The sequence below is a fragment of the Anolis carolinensis genome, unplaced genomic scaffold, assembly GCF_035594765.1.
Source record: "Anolis carolinensis isolate JA03-04 unplaced genomic scaffold, rAnoCar3.1.pri scaffold_10, whole genome shotgun sequence".
In the NCBI taxonomy this organism is placed as follows: domain Eukaryota; kingdom Metazoa; phylum Chordata; class Lepidosauria; order Squamata; family Dactyloidae; genus Anolis; species Anolis carolinensis.
Window position 1 is genome coordinate 22,630,303 of NW_026943821.1, and position 25,358 is coordinate 22,655,660.

The window sequence follows — 25,358 nt, forward strand, 5'->3', positions numbered from 1 at the left end:
AAAGAGCGTCCGCGTGCGCATGCGTCAAGAGGCGGCAGCCCCGCGCGCCTGCGCAAGGAAGCCAATCAAGCGGGTTAGAGCATGCGCCTTGGTCAAGGCTTCCCGCCTGCTATTGTGATTGTGTGGGGAGGGGGGTTAAATCTCGCGAGAGTGCGCGAGCGCGCCAGGAGGCGGTTGGTGGCGCGCCGGCTTGCTTTCCTCGCTCCTGCCTTCCTTCAGGCCTCGTCGGCGGGCTTTTTTTTTTTCCCTCAGGGCCGTCATGTCTCGCTACCTGCGGCCTCCCAACACCTCGCTGTTCGTCCGCAACGTTGCCGATGACACCAGGTGCGTGTAAGTGAAAGGGAACCGGGAGCGGGAGGCGGCCGCGGGACTCAGGAAAGGCAGGCTTCAGTGGGAGCGCTAGGCCCAACCTCGAGGGAGGGGGGAAGTAGGCTTGGGAAGGCCTTGGAGGCCTCGCCGTTTCCGACCACGAGGCCCATCTTCCCGTCCTCTGCTTCCCGGGTTTCTTTTAAATCAAGCTTGGGCCCTCCAAGTGTTTTGGACTCCAATTCCCACAATTCCTAACTACCTCAGGCTCCTTCTTTAATATGATAGGAGAGGAATAAACAAACCCACAAATGAAAGTAAATATATCATTATAAGTTACGACTCCGAAAGTATTTCGGATTTTGGAATTCCCAATAACAAATACGTATACAGTAGTCTCCCTTATCCAACACTCACTTATCCAACGTTCTGGATTATCCAACGCATTTTTGTAGTCAATATTTTCAATATATCATGATATTTTGGTGCTAAATTCGTAAATACAGTCATTACTACATAGCTTTATTTATTTACAGTATTTATATTCCGCCCTTCTCACCCCAAGGGGACTCAGGGCGGATCACATTACACATATAAGGCAAACATTCAATGCCTTAATAAAGACAGAAGACAAACGCAGGCTCCGAGCTGGCCTAGAACTCATGACCTCTTGGTCAGAGTGATTTGTTGCAGCTGGCTGCTCACCAGCCTGCGCCACAGCCCGGGCCTGGGCATTACTGTGTATTGAACTACTTTTTCTTTCAAATTTGTTGTATAACATGATGTTTTGGTGCTTAATTTGTAAAATCATAACCTAATTTAATGTACGGTATAATAGGCTTTTCCTTAATCTCCTTATTATCCAACATATTCGCTTATCCAATGTTTTGCCAGCCTGTTTATGTTGGATAAGTGAGACTCTACTGTATTTGTTTGTTTATTTTATTTACTACATTGATATCCTGCCCTTCTCACCCCGAAGGGGACTCAGAGCGGCTTACAAATAATATGTGCATACAATGTATTATATTAGCATAGCACAATATTAGCATTAGCCAGCAGGCTGTTAGGAATTGTGAGAGTTGCAGTCCAAAATGCCTGGAGGGCCCAAGTTTGCCTACAGTTGATTTAAATGGATGTAAACAATCCCCGGTGGCGCAGTGGGTTTGTTTGTTTCTTTATTTATAACATTTCTTCCCCCCTCTAGCTCACCCCGAAGGTGACTCAAGGCGGCTTTACATACTAGTAATGATTTGATGCCATAAAACACAATGTACTCATAAATAAATATTAAAATAGAAATAAAAAGTGCATTAAAAACAATTAAAACATTTAAATTCAGAGTTTAACACATAATCCACGAGTGTAACTTATTTTAAAAAGGAACTAATTTGAAGTGTTTTGTTTCAGGTCTGAAGACTTGCGTCGTGAATTTGGTCGTTATGGTCCAATAGTTGATGTGTACGTACCTTTGGATTTCTACACTCGTCGTCCAAGAGGCTTTGCTTATGTTCAATATCCTTTCCTCAGATGGCTGATTAGTGAGGGGTGTTGACGTTTGAAATTCACGTTTGTGTATGAGGTAACAACCCTAAATGAAAAAAAAAACTACTTTATTCTGTGTTGTATGTAAAGTTACATTGTGTGTGTACTGTTTTCCCTGCAGATTAATATATGATGCATTTTCATATCTTAGAATTTAAGCCATATTCAGTAAAATGTGCTTTGTTGTTGCAAGCTTCGTATTCAGATTTGTACTTTTAATGTTAAAATGGCATTTGCTGCCGCCAAGTGTTTCTTTGCAATTTTAATATAACTGGCATTTGTGATAAACTTGTTCTTGTGCTTAGCAAAATGTGGCTGATATTTTGTTTTAATTTCTTGGAAACAGTAATTTTATCAAAAGCAGATTTGTATAAAATGAGGTGAAGAACCTTGTTCTGATTATTGTCCCCTAATTTGCTGTCCTCTGTTGTTGCCTCAGAGTGTAAAGCTGTACAGTAATGGCGACCCCAAAGAGAAAGCATGAAAGAACCTTTAGAGTAGAGTTCAAGAATTAAGGCAAGTAGACAAGCCAAAGACCTCTTAAGGATCAGGCTTGAAGAGGAGGGAAAGTTTGGGAAAAGAAAAGATAAAGAAAAGCTGGAAGAAGGACAAGCCATAATGAGAGACAAAGCTTCGCTTTATCTGCAAATGGGGGAAAAGGTGGTTTTTCAAAGTATAAAGATAAAGCCCATCTGTCATTTTTGACCAAGCATCTCATGACAAGTCCTTCTAACAAGCACTTAAAGAGTTAAAGGTCAAGATGAAGTTGACTGGTGGCCAAGATAAAAGGAGCCATACCTCATGTATCCTACAGAATAAGAACTGTCCTCTTGCTGTCTCTGTAAGTGGTTAACCAATCCATTTTTATGGTTTAGTTTAGCTGTGGACCCTGTAATAATTTGCTTAATATGAGTGAAATATTTGAAATTGTGGTTCTCATTTAAATAAAGCCATTCCTGATTTAAGATGAGCATATCTAAATTTCTGCTGATATCAGGGCATGTATAAGTCACATAGAAGAGTGCAGAGTAATTGGCTAGTGTGCAATAAAACAAAACATCTAATTTCAGAATAATTTGTCAGCGTAATGTGTTTCTCATAAAAGTATTATACTAATTTAATTTTAACCAATCATAGAAAAATGTAGGGGACTTCCAGTTTAGTACTAGCTGCATCAGCAAACTGCAACATAGTCTTTAGTTAAGGGAAATAAAGTAATTTTTGTAGGATGAGAACCATTTTTGAAACATTTGTATCAATGATAGAAATCTGGCATTCATTAAGCATAAATATTTTTTCTTGAAATTTGCCTTTTGTGACAAAGTATCAGATAGGCGCTGTTAATGTCAGCTAATTTTTGTTATGCCATAGAACATGCCAAAAAGTGACGACAAGTTGGTAAACAAGGGTGTGATGACATACTGGAAAAACCAAAGCTTGCTAACTGTGTAGATGTAAATACCTCAGATTCCCAAGTACCTTAACATCTAGCACATTTGAAGACGTCCGTGATGCTGAGGATGCCTTTCATAATTTGGACCGGAAATGGATTTGTGGCCGCCAAATAGAAATCCAGTTTGCTCAAGGAGACCGGAAAAGTATGTGTACTGTCTTTCTATAATAGAGTCTTCAGTAGTGGAAATTGAGTCTTAAAATACAATATTTTGGGCTGTATGAATTGCATCAACAGGTTTGTCACATAACCATGAATTTGGCCATGAATTCAATATTCATTTGCTAAAGAGCCTAAGTGACATTATACACACAGATATCCTCTTGTGGAACCATCTGATTGTCCACTGTGGGGAAAGAATACTGTAGTAGCTAGTCTACTTTCATGGGCAACCTTAGGCGGGCCACACTTTTTGGCAGTGGCCAACCTCTGAATAAATCTGTATCCGAATTTTAGAGTAGGGTTGACTTAAACCGCTCTCAACTTGAAGCCACATAACAATATTAAAGAATTGCTGTTACATTTTTTCTGCAGCACCAAACCAAATGAAAGCAAAAGAAGGAAGAAACGTATACAGCTCTTCCCGCTACGATGACTATGACAGATACAGGCGTTCTAGAAGCCGCAGTTACGAAAGGAGGAGGTCAAGAAGCCGTTCTTTTGACTACAGCTATCGCAGATCTTATAGCCCTAGAAAGTAAGTGTTGTACTTGGCTTGACCTATGCTGCCATGTAGTGGAGAAGAGAGAGCCTGATATCTAGATATCATCACCCTAGTAATAACATGCATGGGAGTTGTCATACCTTGCATGAACCATCAAAAATTGTTGTATCATTGAAGAAACATAAAAGACCAATGCAATTCTCAAAAAGCTTTAGTTGGGGTGTGTGAAAAATTGTAAAGGTATAAGCCACTGTTTACTTTTTCTGATGTACCTTTTTAGCAATAGACCTGCTGGAAGACGCCGCCGTAGCAGAAGTCGTTCAGATAATGATAGGTAAACACTCTTTTCTATAACAAATTCAAAATCCAAACAGTGTGTGCCTGCAACAGTACGACATTTAAATGTAAAATACCCAACTGTTAGCAGCTTGTCCATATTCAAGTTTATTATCTTCCTCTTTCTGATAGGTTCAGACACCGTAACAGGTCTTTTTCAAGGTCAAAGTCCAATTCAAGATCACGCTCTAAGTCACCACCCAAAAACGAAATGAAGGCTAAGTCACGTTCTAGGTCTGCGTCTCGCACTAAATCTAGAGGCACCTCTAAAATGGATTCTAAGACACAATATAAATCCAGCTCAAGATATGAAAAAGAACCAAGGAAAAAAGAACCAGCTAGATCCAAATCTCAGTCGAGATCGCATTCTAGATCTAGATCAAAATCCAGATCCCGGTCCTAGGCTAGTCCCAAATGCAGTGGCCACTAACCATGTACATTGTTTTTTAGGCATGTATTATTATAGAGTTACACAGTTGAGTTACGATGTTGCAACATTGCTTTAAAATATTTTTGTCACCCCTGTAGGAGTCTATTACTATTAAAATACAGTATTAAAAATCTTACACAAGAGTCCATCTTCTTAAATGTAATGGGCAGCTATGAGGTCCTTGTGGTGTTTCTATGTATATTTTTGTAAAAGACTTGCATTTTTATGCTTCAGGCATCTACGGTACCTTGGCTTTCATCCTCATTGACCCCATTGTCCTAACAACATCATCATTAAAGGATAACTAGTCCCTATGTAATATGTCCAGTAATCCCCTGCAGCTGGAAAACTGAGCAGCTATTATGCAGCCGTGACTGCTGTGAAATATAGATGAGCTACTTGAATGAAGGAGGGAAGGGTTTGCCATCCCGACTTGAGCCAAGATGGCCTGCTCACAGGATATTGTAACATGGAATTGGGTACTCGTTGATATTGCTGAAGTTATGGTTCTGGTAGTGTTAGAATGGAGCAAAAAAAAAGGCCATATCGAAAGCTTATTGTGAATTTTGTCAGGAATACAGGTGCTTCCTTTAGACAAATCTCTTAACCCTTGAAGGCTAAAATATTCACTTATAAATTAAGTAAATGTGAATACATTGTATTCTGTGTAACATAGGTTTTAGCAAGCAGTTGATCACAAATTTCTTAGGTTTTCTTATTATATTAAGTGCAGATGAAACATGATAGTGTCTGCAGTAAATAGAAATATACTTTGATATTTGGTTGCTTGTGTATTCATAAACTCCAAGCATAATGGACAATTTGAGTTCATACATCAGGGCCTATCATAGGTTGAACAAGATTCTGTTCAGGAAGATTACCAAAAAAAATAATGCTCCAGTTACAGTATCACGTGTCTTCTGAGTTTACACTGAATGTGAAGAGCTGCTGCTTTTCCTTTTGGCTTTATAAATGCGAAAAGTTGCCATGGCATATCTGAAAGTATTCTTGAGAAAGTTGTATTAGTTTTTCTCTTGAAACATTGATGCCAATATCAAAATATTTTTTTGCTTCTGTTCACTAGAATTGAGTGTTGGTTTCTGTATAAAATTTAAGTTTTATTAACTCCAGCCAACCACATAAGAATAAAGGTGGCTTTTTCAATTCTAGTTGTGGGAAATGCCTAAAGAGGGTTGATTCTAGGACCTTTGTATATTTGATAATATTTCTAACTTTCGTTTCATGTTTAATGTTAGTGTTCCTGCTATGCAATCACTTACATATTGTGTTCTTTACTTTTTTGTAGACGTCTCCCTGATGTATAGTTGAAAACAAACTGTACAATTGTAGCATTTCTGTGCAGCTCTGGTCAGAAGAAAGTTGTGGAAATAAACTTTGTATTTCCTTTCTTATAGAGGCTTCTAAAGGGGTATTTTTATATGTTCTTTTAAAAATATTGTGTACTGCTTTAAAACATCAATTGTTTGAATCAAGGAAGAACTAGTTTATTTTGCTTGCTGTAAATTTGGCAAACATGCTACAATAAACATAAGGAATAGAAACTCTAAATCTTGTAATAGTAAAATTTTAACTGACAAGAATTCAGAACAGGTATATCTTTGTGGGTAAAAGATACATTTTTAACATTTGTCTTCTAAGGCTGGGATAGGTTATATTTCTTAGTGTACCAACAATTTTCAGTCAGAAGCTTGGTTGTCTTAACATTTTTTCTTCAGAGATAGTTGCTTTCATTTTAAAAAAGCAAGCTCGATCAGGTGTCACATATACCCTTTCTGTTAATTATGTTAATTACAGAAGTATATTTACAGCTCTAAGCTGCTTATGAGTCCAAGTTAGAATTTTTCCTCTTTGAAATAAAGGCAGCACTAAAAAGATTGGCAGCTGTACCAAACCAGGTCTTTGATCTCAAGGATAAATATTGGTTCTCTCATCCATGATGGGAAGAAATGTCCTATCCCGTTCAGCTTGACTGCTTTTGGAGATCCCTCAGTTAATAAAGCTATGTACTTTGTTAAATGAGATCCACAATATGAACACTAAACCTTGAAGAGATAATCACCAGTACACCTGGAGGCTTGTATTTGGAAGAAAGTTGGGTTTCAGCTTCCAAGTGAGATTTTAGGCTTTGTTTCCTTTCACGCCCATTTATTTGTTCAACAGTCCATAATGTGCCACATTTGAAATGAGCCGATTTCCCTCCTGACTTTTATCTAGTTCCTTACCAGCCACAATTCTACTTTTGAACATTTCTTAAACTTCATTAGTCATTGCATTTTCTTCCTAGTTCCTTTATTAATACTTTCTGAATGTAATCCCAGTTTCCATATACACAGTACAGTCTCCATTGAGACATTTTCCCCATGATAACAGTTCTTCCAGGGGTGAAGTTACTTGTGAGCATCTTATTTACAATGGCCTCAGGCATAAGGAAAATATAGATTGTATATGAGCCTATGAGAACTGTTTTTCCCCTTCTATGCCAGCCAAAACAGATCAATGCTACCATAATCCTCCAAATTCCCCAATACATTTGGTTATACCATATAAAAAATATGTCAATCCAACTTAAACGGATTGAGTTAATTCCACTGTTACGTTTTCTGCTTGAATACATAAACACATAAAAGAGGTACACCATATATTAAATAAGACAACACATTGTAGGGGGAGAAAAGGTTAGGGATTTTATTTAAATTTTGTTTCCAATTCATATCTGAGCAGTAGATCAAAATACAAAATTTAGAACATCGAAATTACATCTGGGATATAGCAATTTTAAAATATCAGGAAAAAATCTGGGATATAGGACAAAATAATTTTGAGTAAAATATCCAATTTATTTGGCTTCTTGGGGAATGCTTTTTAAAATCCTGTCTGCAAAAAATTCAAATATATAAGTAGCTAAGATAGGATGCCTGAGACGGACTACCATTGGAAATTATTAGTACTGCCATTTGGTAATTCACTGTGAAGAGCTTTAGTGTCTTCAGGCCACTGATATACTTAGGCACTATAAACATTTCAGATGTCACCATGTTTTAAAGATGGGTGTCACCAAAGTTTAGAAGATGACCAAACCAAGAAACAGTTTCTACAAGGCAATCGAGTGACCTTATACAAAACTGCCAAGAAAAGTGCAAAGATAAAATTCATACTTCAAACCTAAATATAAAATCCAATAGGAGTCACAGGAGAATAAGCCTTCACAAAAACAAGACGGAATCTTAGCATCCAGGACACTGAAGTTTCTTAATATTCATTTGTCTCTATTCAAGTTACAATTAAATAAAGAGCAATCGATGTACTTGCTTCAGTCTAAACATTAAGATTTACTTTAATCCAAAAAACCCGGTGTTCAAATAAAGGGTATTGGCTGAAACCTGAGGATACTGTTCAGCTCCACAGAGTTTTGCTCCTGTTAAGTAAGCAGGGTAATGCACCCATAAAATTTCAAAAATTGTTTTTGTTTTACCTTTTTAAAACATGTTTTCCATACCCAGTTGACTTTAAAGCCCAACTTATCAGTTATGTTATAAATGGGCATGTACTTTTGCTGGTACTTGAAGTGCAATGGCACAAACATGTGCTTTCGGTTTTTTGCTTTTTTTAACAAAATTATGTTTTTTTAAAAAAAAAACCATCGTGCCATACATTTAAGCATGGTCTTTTTTACATTCAGCAATTTTATACTAAAAATATTTTATTTTGGCAGGAAAGCCCAGCATATATTTACATATGCTACAAGTTTTACATGTATTTACATGGCTCTTTCTTCCATATCTAAAATATTTCACTTTTGCTAAACAGGCTTATATTACATGCTCTTCAATTTCAGACTGGCCTCAACACTTCAGCAGATGATACAGAACACAAAATGTGTTTCAAACACAGTTCTGTGAAATTCTCTGTTTAGTAAAACACTTAAAATGCTTTTGGCAGTCACCTGGAGATAGAAAGGTTATTCAAATTGGCACACACATAAGCTGCTTGTGTTCAATATAATACATATCTAGGCATGTGCTGTAAAAAAAAACAAAGAGATCAACTACATGCCCACGTTTCTATTCTTACTCAAGAAATGTTAAACAGACTGAAATTTCCTAATGTAAGTATTTTACATTTTAGTCACATTTTGGATAAGATAGATGCCTGCCCAAACTGCCATTCCAAGTGAGGGGATCATGGGTTACAAAGTGCTTGCCTTATCCGCAAGGGTTCTGTTCCAGGACCTGCCACAGAAATAAAAACTGGATGATCATACCCAATGTTATTAAATGGCAGCAATGCACCATCACTTACTAACATGAGGCATGATGATCTGATGGAAATCACGGATCAAGAGGACTCACTGTGTTTCGTAAACTAAGACACACACATTACAATGTAGATAGCATAAATGTAGGTGTCTTATACTTTTTAAAAACCTAAATGTTGTAAGAAATTAGGATACTAATTTGACATTTAATGCTTACACTATTTCACAGTATGTGGGCAAATTAAATCTATTTTGCAACTGTACTGCACTGCAATGGCTAGAAATTTGGTTGGCTGGCACTGATTTCAAGTCTCCTGAAAAAGGCATGCACAATGAAGCAATTTGAAGACAAAAAGCAATTGAAATTTAAATGGTCAAAAAACCCGAAAATGATGGCCTGACACATTCTGACTATATTGATTTGTGATACTGCAGCAGTAGCAAAGAGAACAGGAAACTAAGCTGAACGAACACACACTTGCACACATACATTGACCAAAGAGTCAATGGGAAGGGCTCTTCCCATCATCCATAATTCAACCACCTACTAACACAGTTAACCTATTTCTATAAGATGTGCCTCTGTATTCATTTTGGAAACTACCACTGGATACATCCTGTGCGATATAAAACTATGTGTGCCATTTTTCCCAATGTACAGTTAATGTGGTATCTCAAGCCTGAACTTTAAGCAAGGTCTTAAGTTGAAAAGTCATGATTTCTTTGTCAGCGGGATTAAGCGAAACAGACACCCAGTGGCTTGGCGGTTTGGGGAGAACACTTGGAGATGGTGGCTCACTAAATTTCGCCCCAGCGTAGTTCTGATTGGCTTGAGGTATGAAGAGTGAGTGGGATAAAGCTGGATTCCAAGTCTGGTTGGTTGGGAAATGTATTGTGTTCTTTCCCCCATTTTGCATGGCCTGCCATGCCACAGATGATGGAGTGCATCCGTGTCCCCTCTCCTTTTTGTGGATCTTTTTCATCTGGGAATTTTGATCTTTGCTTTTTTTCCTGTTGTTCAATTGCTGATGGTTCTTGGTAGCATTTCTGGGCTGGCTAGATGAAATGTTGAACCTTTCCCCACCGCCCATCTCCAACTTAAGTGTCACCTACCAAGGGGAGAAAGAAGAGCAGAGGTTAATGCCAAAGAAAATCAAAGCTTTACCTGAAGAAACACTGAGTATCGTAAGGAAAACCTTTTCTAGAAGAGATTAAATTATACATACTAGTGGTGTGCTTTTTTTTTGTAAATTGTATTCAATTTGTACTTACAATGCAATATCCGACGCACCTGAATGGCCCGCTCCAAAAATTTATTTTAAAAAACTTGATACTTTTTCGTTTGCATTTTATAAATCTCAGAAGCCTCCCAAAGTCAGTTTTATTTTCAGTGCAAGGAAGCCAAAAAGGCTACCATTCCTCTTTAAATTAAGAAGAGATAGGCTGCCTCTTGCCATGAGGAGAGGAAAGCAGCAGCGCAGGACAAGCTGAATGAGTTGGGAAAGAGACAGAGAGTAAAAAATTCTTGGAAATGTAGTTTGGGAAGGAGAGGAGCCCTATGCCAGAAAATTCAAAAGGCCCTGCCCTAAACTACATTTCCCAGAATTCTACTCAGCATTGAAACGCTCCAATCAGGATAGGAGAGATTTGACCCTTCGTAGTAGCAGCCAGCTAGTGGATAAGTGAAATGTTCTGAAACTTGGTGTGCTAACAGTGGTAAATGTGTACTACCATTGCAGCAAGTTTTACACCAATAGCTGTAAAATGAGGGAGCAATATAGTAAGGAATTTTTCACTAATGATATATTGGAAACTAAACACTAGCACCCCCTAATTTTGTAGTAAGTTGAAAATTTTTTTCATTGATTGCACAGCCCTAATACATACCATCTGAAAACAAAACAATCAAAATGGCTTTATGGTCCTTGTGATCTTAAGGTTTAGTTAAAAGGAGCTTGATAAGCTGCAGCTGGTAACCAATTGCTATATACATCCAATTCAAAGTATAACAGAATGGAATGGCTTGCAAATAAGACACTTCTGACATTAAATTGCCACAGAACACATTTTAATCAAAAGAACACTCCTGGAGTCATCAGGTCATGTCTAAACCGCCAAACCCTTTTCTTTTATTCAGTTTTTGTCAATCTTGGGTCGTTTCTAGCACATTCTTTTTTTCCAGGTCACATAAAAATATAGCATGCCCTTATATAATACATATATTCTATTACAAAAACTTACAACAATTAAAGTACCCTTAATAAAGGATTTTGATCCATTACTTCCAAGAACACGTGTTTGAAATATACTGTATACTGTACACAGTGGACCTCCAGTCCCTCACTACAATACGACTTGCAGGATTCCGAAAGCTTGACGAAACAGGATGCAGCACTTTCAGTTTGCTTGTCATATTCCAACACAATTTTGTTCCGTTTACCTTTCAGTTCTCTTTTCAGACTCAACAGACTCCACCTCCTGCGCTCTTTCCTGCTGCCAGACCTGAAAGAACAAATGCTGATTCCTGTTGGACCCCTTCCTTTGGCTAGAAATTGTAGTTCTCATGGGATGACTTGCTGTTTTCTGCCAGGAAACCGAGCCCAACATCGGATTCTTGGCACACGGGCTTCAAGAGCAGAAGTCTGAAAACAAAAGTCAAGAGATGGTTTCTAGTAAGAAACATAGTTTAGAGGAGATTGAAATGTACCAGTATCTCTTAAAAAACTGTAAGCATAACTAGTGGGGTTTTTTTTTAATCTAGGATTATAACCTATGAAAAATAGGGATGCCAGAATTAATCTGAACTCCTTTGTTTGCAAACATTACTCCTCCTAGCCAAGATTGCATAGCAAGAGAAATTTCCCACAGTTCAGATAAAACATTTTCCGAATGCTCAACTACATACTCCCACAGTAAGAGAAAGACGTATATCTATTTTTCAAATAAAGGCAAGACTCTTCAATTCCTTTTACACACTTTCCAAGGCTAAATGACCCCCTGATGCATTCACAAAATGTGTACATCACGACTCCATAAACAAATCATTTACTCAATGGCACAGAGTTCTACATGCCTTTAAAAAAATCTTTTCTGCTATGATCATAGGTCCCGGGTTCCAAAGCCAGCAGCATCATCTTCAATAATCTATTACTTATTACCACTGTGTTCCTTCCCCGCCCCAGTTTTGTCACCCTCTTGAAACACACCATCACAAGGGGGAATTTCCTGGACTGAATCAGAGGAAAGAAACTGCTTTCCACACAATGCAAGCAGCCACTTTCCACCCTTCATTAATCTCTACCAGTTTCTAATCCTAATCGCTAAAAATGATCCTTTCCCTATCATGCCAAAAATTAACACCCATGATGCCTTAGTTGAAACATTGCTTACAGAGAATGTATATGTATCATTGTCACTGTGATCTATACATACTATCTACATATCTACATACATCAGACTCCCCAGTAATGCCAGATAGCTGCTTCAGGAGCAGAGTAGTTCTGTCTCTATATCCCGCTCCTGACCTTTAAACCAGTTGAAGTTTCTGAACACTCTTCTGGGGTAGACCCCAGGTAGAGTGCATTACAGTAATCTGGCCTGGATGTGACTAAGGCGTGTACTACCATGTCTCCACGGCGCAGTATTTTTTAAAACCCAGTACAATTTTAACCTGTATATTTATTTCTTGTGATATCATTTTTTTGTTTATGATTATTGGTTATATGTGATGTCTTTTGTCTTTTTGGTTTCTGCTCATGTATGTATTGTCTTGATTTTGTTGTGAGCTGCCCATAGTCCTTGTGGAGAGGGAACAGGATATAAAGTCTATTAGTATTAAATAGATATAGAAATAATAATAATAATAATAAACAGTATACAGTAGAGTCTCACTTATCCAACCTCCACTTATCCAATGATCTGTATTATCCAATGCAGTCGGCCTTTTAATAGTCAATGTCTTTGTAGTCAATGTTTTCAATACATTACAATATTTTAGTGCTAAATTCTTAAATACTGTACAGTTCTCCCTCAGTTATCACTGGGGTTAGGTTCCAGGACCACCCGCAATAAGTGAAAATCTGCAAAGTAGGGACACTATATTTATTTTAATATTCATACATTATTTTAGTAGTTATACACTGTTTTAAGTCTTTATCAACCAATCGTGTGTTGATAAATCGCCTCCTTCTCCTCCCGTTGCCACTTGGGCTCCTTTTCTCTCCCTTTGGCTTCTCCTTCCTCAGGTTGTAAATTGTAATTTTGTATGATTTCTAATAGTATTTTAGAGTTAATTGAAAAACCGCAAAACAGCAAATCCGCGAAAAGTGAACTACGAAGTAGTGAGGGAACATTGTAATTCCTACATTGTTACCGTGTATTGAACTGCTTTTTCTGTCTATTTGTTGTAAAACATGATGTTTTGGTGCTTAATTTGTAAAATCACAATGTAATGTAATGTTTAGTAGGCTTTTCCTTAATCTCTCTTTATTATCCAATATTTTCACTTATCCAATGTTCTGTTGGCCAGTTTATGTTGGATGAGTGAGACTCTACTGCAGGGGTCCCCAAACTAAGGCCCGGGGGCCACAGGCGGCCCATCCAAGCCATTTATCCGGCCCCCGCTGTAGCAGCTCCCTCCTCCTCCTTCACCTGGTGCACGCCTTCCAAAGCTTTGCTTATTTATAATGGCATTTTTATTATTATTTAATTAATTATTAATTATTAAGGGGTGTTTTGCTAGTGTTTTTGGTGCACAAAAGCAGAAGGGGGTTGGACTAAATAGCACAAGGGGTCTCTTCCAACTCTTTGTTTTTGTTGTTGTTATTGGCACAAAGACATAGTATAACACAGGAAATGAGATCTATATGCTGGATTTCGAATCACAAGTCGAATGCTTCCCAAGCGTTTAGGACTCTGATTTATTATTATTATTGTTATTATCAACAACATTGAGGCTGGGTGGCCATCTGTCAGGGGGGCTTTCTTTGTGCTTTTGGTGCACAAAAGCAGAAAGGGTTGAACTAAATGGCCCAAGGGGTCTCTTCCAACCCCCTTTATTATTTTGATGATGATGATGATTAACATTGAGGTTGTATTTGTTCCCATTTTGTTTTTTTTACTTCAAAATAAGATATGTGCTGTGTGTATATGAATTTGTTCATAGTTTTTAAAAAACTATAGTCCGGCCCTCCAACGGTTTGAGAGACCGTGAACTGGCCCCCTGTTTAAAAAGTTTGGGGACCCCTGCTCTACTGTATATATAATACAACAATAATATGTTATTCTTATAACAATATACAACGACATTTCAAGATGTGTGTGAAACTGCATTGGCGACCTCTCAAAAAAGGAAATGATAGAATTTTTTACTCGTTCAACGTCAGGGGAAACGTAGGATTTTCTCACAATCGCTTAAAGCTTCCCCACAGATACAGATTTCTTTCCCCTCCTTCTGTACCATATTATTATACGTGTGGCTTTCTCCTGCTCTCCCCTCAGGAGCCTTTGCGAAGGGAAGGCCCACTTCCCACAGGGCAAACAAACAACATGGCGGCGCGGCTAAAGCCTCCCCCTCCCCAGCACCTCCCTTCAACTGTCACCTTCCCCTCAGCGCTCCAAAAAACAGCCTGCCCCTATTCCTTTACTTATGAGACGCCTCACCCGCCTCGCTTCTCTCCGCTTTCTTCCTCCTCCGCGCCCTTCCTTCGCCTTCCACCAAACACACAAAATGGCGTCCAATCTCCCTAGCGAGAAAGAAACCTGGGAGGCGGAATGAAGAAATACACTCCACATAACCCCGCCCCTTTCGGAGCGGACTGGCCAATCAAAACAAAGTGCATCGGGAAGGAGAGCCAATAGGGAAAAAAGAGGCCTGCCTGTTGCTAGGGAAAGGAGGGAGAGCGGAGAGATTGAAAAAGGAGGAGAGGGACGCTTCGGGATGGGCGGGGCTTTAAAAGCCGTTGTTGTTGTCGGATTTAAAACCCCGCAAGAGAGGGGCATGCCGGGAAAATGAGGGATATTAATAGGGCAGGCAAACCGGAAGTGGGCCAGATGCTGAGGTGATAGTGGAATGCTAGTTGGATAGTAACATCAAGTATTAGTATTGAAAGCTCCATAAGGCCTAATTTGGCTTCAAACAAAGATGTCAACAAATCTTGATGGGAATACAATGTAAACATGATACCATTGAAGGCACAATATGGCAACTATCTGGACCAGCTAACACCTCCCAACAAAGGATCCCCCCAGGAAGGAAGAAGCCAGGCTTTGAAGCTGCAAGGCCATTCAGTGCTAATCAAGGTAGCCAATGGCAACATTCACACTTGCCTCAAGCAGAGAAGAGTTCTTTCTCTCACCTTGGACCTTAAACTCCACTTGCCTAGTTTCCAACAGACCTCACATCCTCTGAGGATGTCTGCCCTAGATGTGGGTGAAACGTCAGGATAGTATGCTCCAAAACATAGCCATACAGCTCAGAAAACTCACAGCAACCCAATATGGCAACAGCATTATTATAGTATTCCTAACCTGGGGATCACAGCTAGAGACAGTGAAGACATCTGCTCTTGTGCTTGGCTACTCTGCTGCTGAATATTCATGCCCAGTGTGGAATACATCTCACCATAATAAAACAGTGGATGTGGCTCTCAGTGAGACATGTTGCATTATCACAGGATGTCTATGCCCTACATCACTGGAGAATTTAGGTGGCGTCATACCACCTGATATCCATCAGGAAGTAGCAGCTAGCAATGAAAGGACCAAGGCATTAACATCTCCAGATCATCCTCTGTTCGGATATCAGCCAGCATGCCAAGTTCTTAAATCAAGAAACTGCTTCCTAAGATCTAAGGAGACACTCACGGGAACTCCTCAGCAAGCGAGAGTCCAAAAGTGGCAGGCTAAAATCCAAAACCTCAATCTGGCTGATACCAGATGAGAAACTTCCTCCTGGGCACACAGAGGACTGGGTGATTTGGAAGGTACTGAACAGACTGAGCTGTGGGACCACGAGATGCAAATCTAACCTTAAGAAATGGAGCCACAAAGTGGAATCCACGACATGTGAGTGTAGAGAGGAGCAGACCACTGACTACAATGCAGCCTGAGCCCTGCCGATGCAGGAAATGTAGTTAATAATCCTCTAAGATCAGTGACTCACAATGTGCTGGTGACACTTGGCCACTGCCTTGATCTAGTTTCGAAGGAAGGATATGGTTCAAAGGTAGTGAATGAATCACAGCATGAAATTGAAAAGGAGAGCTAGAAAGAAACTGAGCTGTTACATATTTGGTTGCATAAGACAAATCTACCTGCAAGTTAGAAATATAGGACAAGAAGCCAATGCCCAGTTATTGTATTCATCATTAAACAGCAAGACATGTGACAAAATGTTGCAGTATATATCCATGCCTAGTTAAACTAACCCTTATTGTATTTTGGAACTGGGCTTGTCCCCATGTGAGCCGCCCTGAGTCCCCTCTGGGGAGATGGGAGCGGGATATAAAAATAAAGTTATTATTATTATTAGCTCTAGGCCAGTGGTTCTCAATCTTTGGTCCTTCAGGTGTTTTGGATTTCAACTCCCAGAACTAGCCAGCTTACCAGTTGTTTGGATTGGAGGAAGCAGGGTAGGAGGGGCATGATATGACATTAGTGAAGTTCAAAGCACAGCAGCCTTGGAAAGTCCCATTACAAAGGACGGGAACCAAGCAAGGTGATATTGCAACTAAATGCCAGCCTAACCACATTGCTGAGGTCTCTGCAAAAAAAAAAAAAAACACATAAAAAAGAAACCAGAGACTTATTTCCTAAGTGACACCCATGAGGGAAGAAGTCAAAATAGGCAGAAGTTAGGAAATCACCTCTCTTCTTGGCTTACAACATAAATTCCCCTTTTTTCAGCAACTATCGGTGTATTGCTTTTCTCAAATGCTTGGGGTCAGAAGTCTTTTGGATCCTGGAATCCCGGTATGTGGATATACATTCATAAGGAGATATCTTGGAGATGAGACCCAAGTCTAATAATACAATCAGGAAGCTTGTTCATATTTTTATCTGTATGTAAACAGGTTGAGCATCCTGTTTCTAAGATGCTTGAGTCCAGAAGTTTACCATAGGCGTGTCTATACATAATGGGACCCAAGTCTAAAAACTGATTTTATTAATGTGTCATATATACCTTAGACACGTAGCCCTAAAGTCATTTTATGCACAATATTTGACATAATTTTGTGTATAAAGCAATGTTTGTATGCAGTGAACCATCCAAAAGCAAAGATGTCACTTTCTTGTGATGGAAACTGTTTAATGAGCAAACTCATTAAATTGTAATTGTTTTGCATTGTGCAATACAGACATCTCTTCACATTCACGGAGGTTAGGGTCACAGGACCCTGTCGAAGTGGAAAAAGGGAAAAATTTTAAAATGCTATTTTTTAATTATTTTTTTTGCTTCAGAGAACATCTCTCTAGGAATTTCTAGATCTTCCAGCCTAGCTCCCTGGTTAATTTCCATTTGAAACTGATCATAAAATTGTACTTAAAGACCCAGGGATTCCTAGAGAGATGTTTCTTCTAGAAATATCTAATCAGGTCGCACTGGTGGGGTAGAAATTCCTCAATATAACATATTTAATCAAATCTGAATAATCAGATCTGAAAAAGCCAAAACTGCAAATAGGGAGGGATGACTATGCATGTTTTTTTAACTTGCTGTTCTTCTGGGAGAAAAGCAGGCTATACATGAAATAACATCAATTATGACCAGAGAGAGGACCAAAGATTGATCGGCTGGAACCCCAAAAAGCATGGACAGGGAGATGATGATCATCATCATCATCATCTCCCTTTCAAAACAGAAGGTTGCCTGGCTGGTATCAGAACAAGCATGCAAAGGGAGATGGTGATCATCATCATCCCTTTCCAACATCATCTTCATAATCTTCCCTTCCAAACAGAAGGTTGCATGTCTGGCATCACAAAGGACATGGCATTGGAGATGGTGGCGATTGTCATGATCCCTTTCCATCTTCATTGCCACCATGATCATCATCATCTCCCTTTCCAAGCAGATGGTGGTAATTATCATCATTATCAGATCTTCATCCTCTTCTTCCTTTCCATGCCCTTTGTGATGCCAGCCAAACAGCTTTCTGCTTCTTCGGTTCCTTGCCTTGTCACAAGAGCGGCTTGCGCCTTCCTCCCTCGCTCAGAGGAAGCCAGGCATCATCACGAACCAGATGCAACTCTTGGGAAACCTCCAGCATCGAAGGCAGCCAGGACAGGCAGACGCGGCCAGTCTTGCTCTGTGTCCCTGAGGCCTCGCACCCACGGTGATTCAGCATCCACCGGGCCTCCTGCGGTTCTCCTTCCCACCATGGCGGATGCTTTGTGGTCTCCCTTCTCCAGACAGTCCATTTCCACAGGTCCTTGCTTTTCGTCCTGCAACTGGACAGCTTTCCTGCAACTTGGGACAGGTGAGGGAACTGCATGAAGTCACACAGGTAAGTCCTTTGGGGCATGGCATAGTTTACAAGGGAGCTACTGAAAGCTTGGGGTTGCCATAAACTGGAAAGGACTTGAAGTCACATAATGACAAAGAAGTTACATAATTCTGCATTTGCAAAGTATCACCGAATGCACAGAATATAAGGGAAACTTCATAGGTTTTGGAAGTGGATTTGAAAACCACAGGTGCACCTGCACCGTAGAATGCATGGTGTATGATAATAAATCTAATAATAAATCTTTATTTATATCCCGCTTTTCTCCCTCATGGGACCCAAAGCGGCTTACAGTATATTAAAATCATGTAAACAACACTCCAAATACATCAGTTATACATCGGTAATAAGTATGAAACATCATAAAATAAACAGTTTGAAAACAGCAATAATATATATTCACATTCTTGTGGCATTATACCACTTAAACAGCCATGCCCTGGTGCTGTGGGAGCCTGGGAGTTGTAGTTTGGTGAAGCCCAGCACTGCCAAAGAACTTGTAAAACTACAGCTCCCACGATTCCACACCATTGAGCCATGGTAGTTCAAGTGGTTTCAAACTGCATTGATTCTACAATGATAATAATACCATCCTTTGTACCCAACTTTAATGATGATGTAGCTATCTCTGCCCAATTGAGCTGGCCCTTTATTGAACGACAACTTTCATAGGGGAAAATGGACCACAGAGGATTCATTGTCCCAGTTCATTCAATTTGGAGGGTCTGTGACTTACATATTAAATAACGACAATGCAGTTAAGAATGTGTAGAAAGTCAAAATGGAATTAAACAACCAGAAGAAATCAATTTAAAACATAATCTAAAAGCAGTGTTTAAAATATACATTTTAAAAAACAAAACATACAGCACTCTTTTTAAAGTTTTGTCCGATGGGTTCTGTGGCTGTGTGGGAATTCGAATCCTGGTCTTGCAGAGTCTTAATCCAACCACTGGTACCTACTATTTGGGTGCATGTGCTTTCAAGTCATGTGCCAGCTTATGGTGACACCATGCATTTCTCAGGATCTTCTTAGGAAAGGGATACTCAGAAGTGGTTTTGCCAGTTCCTTCCTCTGAAATACACGTGTGCCTTCAAGTTCCTTCCTAATTTATGACAACCCTATGCTTTTCATAGGGCTTTTTAAAGGCAAAGAATATTCAGAGGTGGGTTTGCCAGTCCCTTCCTCCCAAATGCAGCCTCCAGCATTTGGGATTCCCTGGTGGCTTCGCATCCAAGTGCTAACCGGGGCTGGCTTCCAAGACAAGAGATAATTTTGGCTCTTTTAGAACCTGTATAAGGATGCATCTACTACACTGTCAAATAAATACAGTTTGACACCACTTTAACTGCCAAGGCTTCATGCTGTGGACCCATGAGATTTGTAGTTTGATGAGGCACCAGCACTCTTTGGCAAAGAAGACTTTATAAAACTACAACTCCCAGGATACTATAGCATTGAGCCATGGCATAGCAAGTGGTGCCAATCTGCATTCATTCTACGGTGTATATGTGCCCAATATAATCAGCTTTTCTTTGCAGGAACCATGGTCTATTTTCTTCAGACAATTTCAGGGGGATCTGTAGATCCTCAGGCAGTTTGGGCAGCACTGAAGCATGGCTTCACCTTAAGTGAAACGAGGAGAAATGGCAGAAGCCTTTCCTCCAGTAATGATGTTTTCATAGTTTGCATGGCAACCTCATTGGCATCTGGGTCTGCCACAGCATCTGGTTCCTGTCTTTGTTTCTCTGTTGCAAGTTATTTGGCCTCTCGTGAGTAATTCATGTAAGGTTGAGCAGCAGTCTGCAAACAAGCATTGCTAGACCCATGAAAGGGAAGTCACATTCTCCAGAATTGAATCAAAGAGATGGAAGGGTCCCCACCAAAGGTCATCCAGTCCAACCCTCTGGCATGCAATATGGATTCAGAATATGCAATCCAACTACTCTGGACAGAAGCACTCCTAAAACATCAGTTATGATATCTTTGTGCAAATTTAGCGAGAAATTGTAGTGCTAATGAGTGGTATTATGATGTTCCCATATATTTTATTTCCTATTAATATTATTATTATTATTATTACCACACTTTTTTCTGGAAACCAAGACCCAAAGTGGCTCACAGCCTTAAAATAAGTTTCAATTAAAAGCATACAAAAATAATATTATGCCAAGGAGGTGTAATGGTGTGAGTATCAGAAACTATTTGAAGGCATACAACACATGCACAAATACATATGCAAGTAAATAAACCAGAAGGAATTCATGACAAGTAACTAATATTTAGTAAACACTTACTTCCAGGTGTTTTGGACATCGTGGGTCCAAAACACCTGGAGGGCCGAAGTTGGCTCATGATGGTATAGATGCACCCAAGGTTTAGAATGTGGGTTCCTATTAAATTGCTTGTAGGCTCCCTAAAAGGATGATAAGTTTTCTTAATTTAAGTACCCCAATTATGGTACTTTTCACAAATGTTTGAAAAAAGCGAACTTGTGAAAACAGGATGCGAAATAGCAGCCACTTCCCCATTAGAACACCTTTTGTTTCTATGGAGTCACTGTATTGTTTTTCCGCCACTAACAGTTCCCTACAGTCAGTGTATATGACACACTGCCCCCTTTAAAGAGAGCTTGGAAAAGTTACTTTTTTGCATTTGCACTCCTAGATTTTTCCAGCTGTTATGACCGTTAGCTCTGTTGGCTATTGTGCTCCTAAATCAAAGCTCTGATCAAACCCAGTGATTTCCCCTCCTATATCCACAAGGTCCTCGCAACACAGGATCTCCTCCATCAAACACCAAAAATAGACTGAACATTGGCCAAAAAAGGAAAACCACGATGTAAATCGCTCGTGAGCATGTCAACAAGGAGGGGAAGAGAAAAAAGTGGTGGCCACTCTCCCTCCCTGAAGAATGATTTGACTATGTTTGGATTTGAACTCAGTTTGTGCAATTTACATAAACCAAGAACTAAGGGGAGAAATTAGAGGAGGAAAAAAAGAAATATTTTCAAAGCAACTGAGAAATTGGGATGCCAGAAGATTAGTTAGGACTGTCCATGCCAAATGAGGAAGGTTGAAGAGTATGACAGATTGTTGTTGGGTTTTTTGTTTTTTTTGTTTTTTGGCAATACATCCAGCTTAGAAGGGAGTAAAGCATATGATCATATTGGTACTCAGTACTGCACATTGTCCTCATTGATATATATTTACATTCCTTTAGTTCCCATTACTCTGTAGCCAAGACTGCCAACCTCTTTCCAAAGACAGACGATGGAGCAATGCAAGGTGAACATAACGGCTGCTGGCGTCTTGAGATGCCACTCCAATGTGGTGCCTATGGAGTGCTACCTGGTGCTCAACAACACAGCGCAGACCCTCATCGCCACATTGTGTTGCACTGCCGGGACCCTCTGTGTCTTGGAGAATGCCTTGGTGCTCTATCTCATCTTTTCTTCCCCGAAGATCCGTAGGAAGCCTTCTTACCTCTTCCTTGGCAGCCTCGCCTTGGCCGACACCTTGGCCAGCTTCATCTTCGTCTGGAGCTTCCTCCAGTTCCACGTCTTCAGTGGGGCTGACTCCTCCAAGGTGGTCTTCTTGCTCAAGCTGGGAGGCGTCAACACCACCTTCACGGCTTCCCTCGGCAGCCTCTTGTTGATGGCCTTTGACCGATACATCTGCATCCTTAAACCCTCAACATACAAAGTCCTGGTGACCAGTAAAAGAGCCCTGGTGGCTTTGGTGGTCCTGTGGCTCTCCATCGCGCTCATTGCCTCCTTACCTCTCTTTGGATGGAACTGCTGCAGACTCAACTCTCCCTGCTCAGAGCTCTTTCCTTTTGTGGACAACAGTTACCTTCTGAGCTGGGCGAGCTTTGTGGCAGTCCTTTTGGCATCCATCATCTATGCCTACGGACATGTCTTATGGAAAGCCCGGCAACATGTTGCATACATGGAGAAGCACCACAGACCCAACGGCCAAACCAATACCAAGATGAGGCTAGACATCAAGCTGGCCAAGACCTTAGCCATCGTACTGCTTGTCCTCATCACCTGCTGGACCCCGGGCATGGCTCTCGTGACGTACAGCATCTTTTTCAAAATGGACACCTACCTGAAGAAAGTGTTTGCCTTCTGCAGCACCCTCTGCCTGGTTAACTCCATGGTGAACCCGGCCATCTATGCCCTACGGAGCAGGGAGTTGAGCTCTGCTCTGAGGAAAATTTGCACCTCTTTTAAAAGAAAAGCTGACATCTCAGAGAGCAATCCTGAAGCAGAAAGCACCCAGAGGACCTTGCCGTTAGAAAACATCAGTGACCGATTTGTCGGCAATTCCACAAAGATCCAAGCTTCAGAAGGTGACAACATGGAAGCACTGTAGAAATTGATGTTTTCTCTTCCCATTTCAAGAGACTCCCAAGCTTATTTTCTGCCTATCTGGTGGAACTGGGGGGTGAATATTCTGCCTCGGACATTCTGCATGGATTGTAGAAATGCCAAAATATGGAAGAGGAAATAATCTGAAAGTGGCCAGAAGTCAACTTCTGGTTTGGAGAAATTGGTACTATTTGATGTTAAACTTTCAGAAGCACCCTACCCTGTAAACGTTTTTAAAATGGTAAATTGTCGCTGCTGGGTGTTTCCAGGAAAGACAATAGCTGGCTAGCATCTTGGTAGTGAAATGTACATGCATTAGTCACAATATAGACATAGAGTGAATTTTTAAACATATGCTGCTGACGGGTGGATGCGGGATAGTACATAAGGCAATGGCATTCATTGTGGTTGCACATTGCAGATTGCCATTTCACACTGTACAAAAGCACTTAGTAAATAGATGTTGTGCAATAGTGCTATTTTGAATAAGGATTACATAGTACTGTTGCACCTTATCTCCACATGTATATATTCATGCTCTGCTGCAGGGATATTGGATTGCTGCCATTTCCACGTCTTCTTTTATGACACCGCTCAATGCTCTAGAATCACGGGAATTGTAGATTTTTCTGAAGGAATGCTGGAGCCTTACCAAACTCTAGCTTCCATGATTCCATAGCATTGAGCCACGGTAGATAAAATGTGGTAAGACTGCATCAATTCTACTGTGTAGAACCAGCCTTAGTCAATGAAAGCTAATGCTATAAACGTTGTTCTCGGTGTCATAGGCTGGATCTACACTGCCCGATAATGCGGGTTAAACTGCCTTATATAGCAGTGTAAGCCTAAAGTATGACAAAATCCCTTTGCACACCGATATTCCAGATTAATATGGCTATGTCTTTATACTGTTATACATTCCTGGATGATGGGGGTTGGACTAGATAGCCTTTGGATTTATCTGGGCAAAGACGTCTCTTCCTATATATGATATATTACAATAAATTATAAAGAATAGATGGCAAAATGGTTTCTCCCCCACCCCTTTCCTTTTCTGTTTATAATATCTACTCGCATAGCACAATATTAGTATTTTATATTATTATATTGTACTATACAAAAACATCTTTATTCTTGTATCTCGTCTCCATCTCCCCGAAGGGACTCGGGACAGCTAACATGGGGCCAAGCCCAGATAATTAAAATAAAACAGAATAAAATACATACAGCTTGGAATCGCATCGACCTTTTTCGCTGCAGCATGACATTGTTGGCTCAGGCTCAACCTGTGGCCTACTAAGAGAGCCTGGAAGATAGTTCCACCCTGTCTCCTGTGCCATAGCAACAATGCTATGCTAATTTATATATATATAAATATATATATATATAATTTTTAATAAGTTATAAATATATAATATATTGTATATACATATAATATTGATAATATTATAATGGAATAAAATATGCTACTAATAATACAGTATAATATTATATATTATACAGTAGAGTCTCACTTATCCAACGTTCTGGATTATCCAACATATTTTTGTAGTCAATGTTTTCAATGCATTGTGATATTTTGGTGCTAAATTCGTAAATACAGTAATTACTACATAGCATTAATGTGTAATGAACCACTTTTTCTGTCAAATTTGTTGTATAACATGATGTTTTGGTGCTTAATTTGTAAAATCATACCTATTTTGATGTTTAATAAGCTTTTTCTTAACCTCTCCTTATTATCCAACATATTCACTTATCAAATGTTCTGCCGGCCCGTTTATGTTGGATAAGTGAGACTCTACTGTATATTAAATGTAATATTACTAATATTACCATATAATGATATAGTACAATATAGTAATTTAATGCATATATTGTGCTATGCTAATAATATCTTGTATGTTCATTTGATTTGTAAGCCACTCTGAATCCCCTTTGGGGTGAGAAGAGCGGGATATAAATGTAGTAAATAAATACTAAGACTCCTGGGTCCCTCTCACATCATAGACTATTTATTTATTTATTTCCATCATTTCTATCTCACCCTTCTCACCCGAAGGGACTCACGGCGGCTTACAAAACTGGCAGAATTCAATGGCAATACACAACAATACAAAAGAATAAAACGCAAGCAATTAAATAGATTTAAAATTTAAAAAAATTTTTTTTAAATATATTAAATAGATTTAAATACCACTATACTGCAATATTATTCGTAATAACGTGTGTGTTTATATATATATTTATATATACAATATAATTTACAATAATATATAATAATTATAACATATTGTATATATAATATTCATAATATTATATTGTAATACGATATAATACTAATAATACAATATAATAATATTACAATATATTGATACTGTATAATATAGTAATTTATTACCAGTATTGTACTATGCTAATATAATATTGTATGTAAATTTAATTTGTAAGCCGCTCTGAGTCCCC

At 39.4% G+C, this 25,358-nt stretch overlaps 3 protein-coding genes across 7 annotated transcripts; 2 read left to right on the top strand and 1 right to left on the bottom strand.

Moving 5' to 3' along the window:
• The first annotated feature begins 122 nt into the window (after positions 1-122).
• srsf10 (serine and arginine rich splicing factor 10) lies at positions 123-6,303 on the top strand. 4 transcript variants are annotated; one of them, XM_062962458.1, is made up of 7 exons: positions 128-330; positions 1,717-1,888; positions 2,291-2,654; positions 3,354-3,449; positions 3,839-4,001; positions 4,249-4,302; positions 4,437-6,303. In XM_062962458.1, the coding sequence occupies exons 3-7, from the start codon at positions 2,612-2,614 to the stop codon at positions 4,705-4,707; spliced, it is 627 nt and encodes a 208-aa protein (XP_062818528.1). In that variant the 5' UTR covers positions 128-330; positions 1,717-1,888; positions 2,291-2,611; the 3' UTR covers positions 4,708-6,303. The 4 variants fall into 4 exon arrangements, with proteins under 4 accessions (XP_016852960.2, XP_062818528.1, XP_062818530.1 ...); XM_062962460.1 differs by having other exon boundaries at positions 129-330; positions 2,291-2,692; positions 3,223-3,449; XM_016997471.2 differs by lacking the exon at positions 2,291-2,654 and having other exon boundaries at positions 123-324; positions 1,717-1,821; positions 3,346-3,449; positions 4,249-4,573.
• A 1,110-nt stretch (positions 6,304-7,413) lies between these two features.
• Positions 7,414-14,822, bottom strand: pnrc2 (proline rich nuclear receptor coactivator 2). Its single transcript, XM_008120795.3, has 3 exons — positions 14,672-14,822; positions 11,451-11,652; positions 7,414-10,119 (listed from the first exon to the last, which is right to left on the bottom strand). Exon 3 carries the CDS (start codon positions 10,099-10,101, stop codon positions 9,685-9,687), a length of 417 nt encoding a protein of 138 aa, XP_008119002.1. The 5' UTR covers positions 10,102-10,119; positions 11,451-11,652; positions 14,672-14,822; the 3' UTR covers positions 7,414-9,684.
• An 87-nt stretch (positions 14,823-14,909) lies between these two features.
• cnr2 (cannabinoid receptor 2) lies at positions 14,910-25,021 on the top strand. Of its 2 annotated transcripts, none has more exons than XM_008120796.3 (2): positions 14,910-18,516; positions 21,740-25,021. In XM_008120796.3, the coding sequence occupies exon 2, from the start codon at positions 21,790-21,792 to the stop codon at positions 22,894-22,896; it is 1,107 nt and encodes a 368-aa protein (XP_008119003.1). In that variant the 5' UTR covers positions 14,910-18,516; positions 21,740-21,789; the 3' UTR covers positions 22,897-25,021. The 2 variants fall into 2 exon arrangements, with proteins under 2 accessions (XP_008119003.1, XP_003227614.1); XM_003227566.4 differs by having other exon boundaries at positions 14,910-18,489.
• Positions 25,022-25,358: the final 337 nt, after the last annotated feature.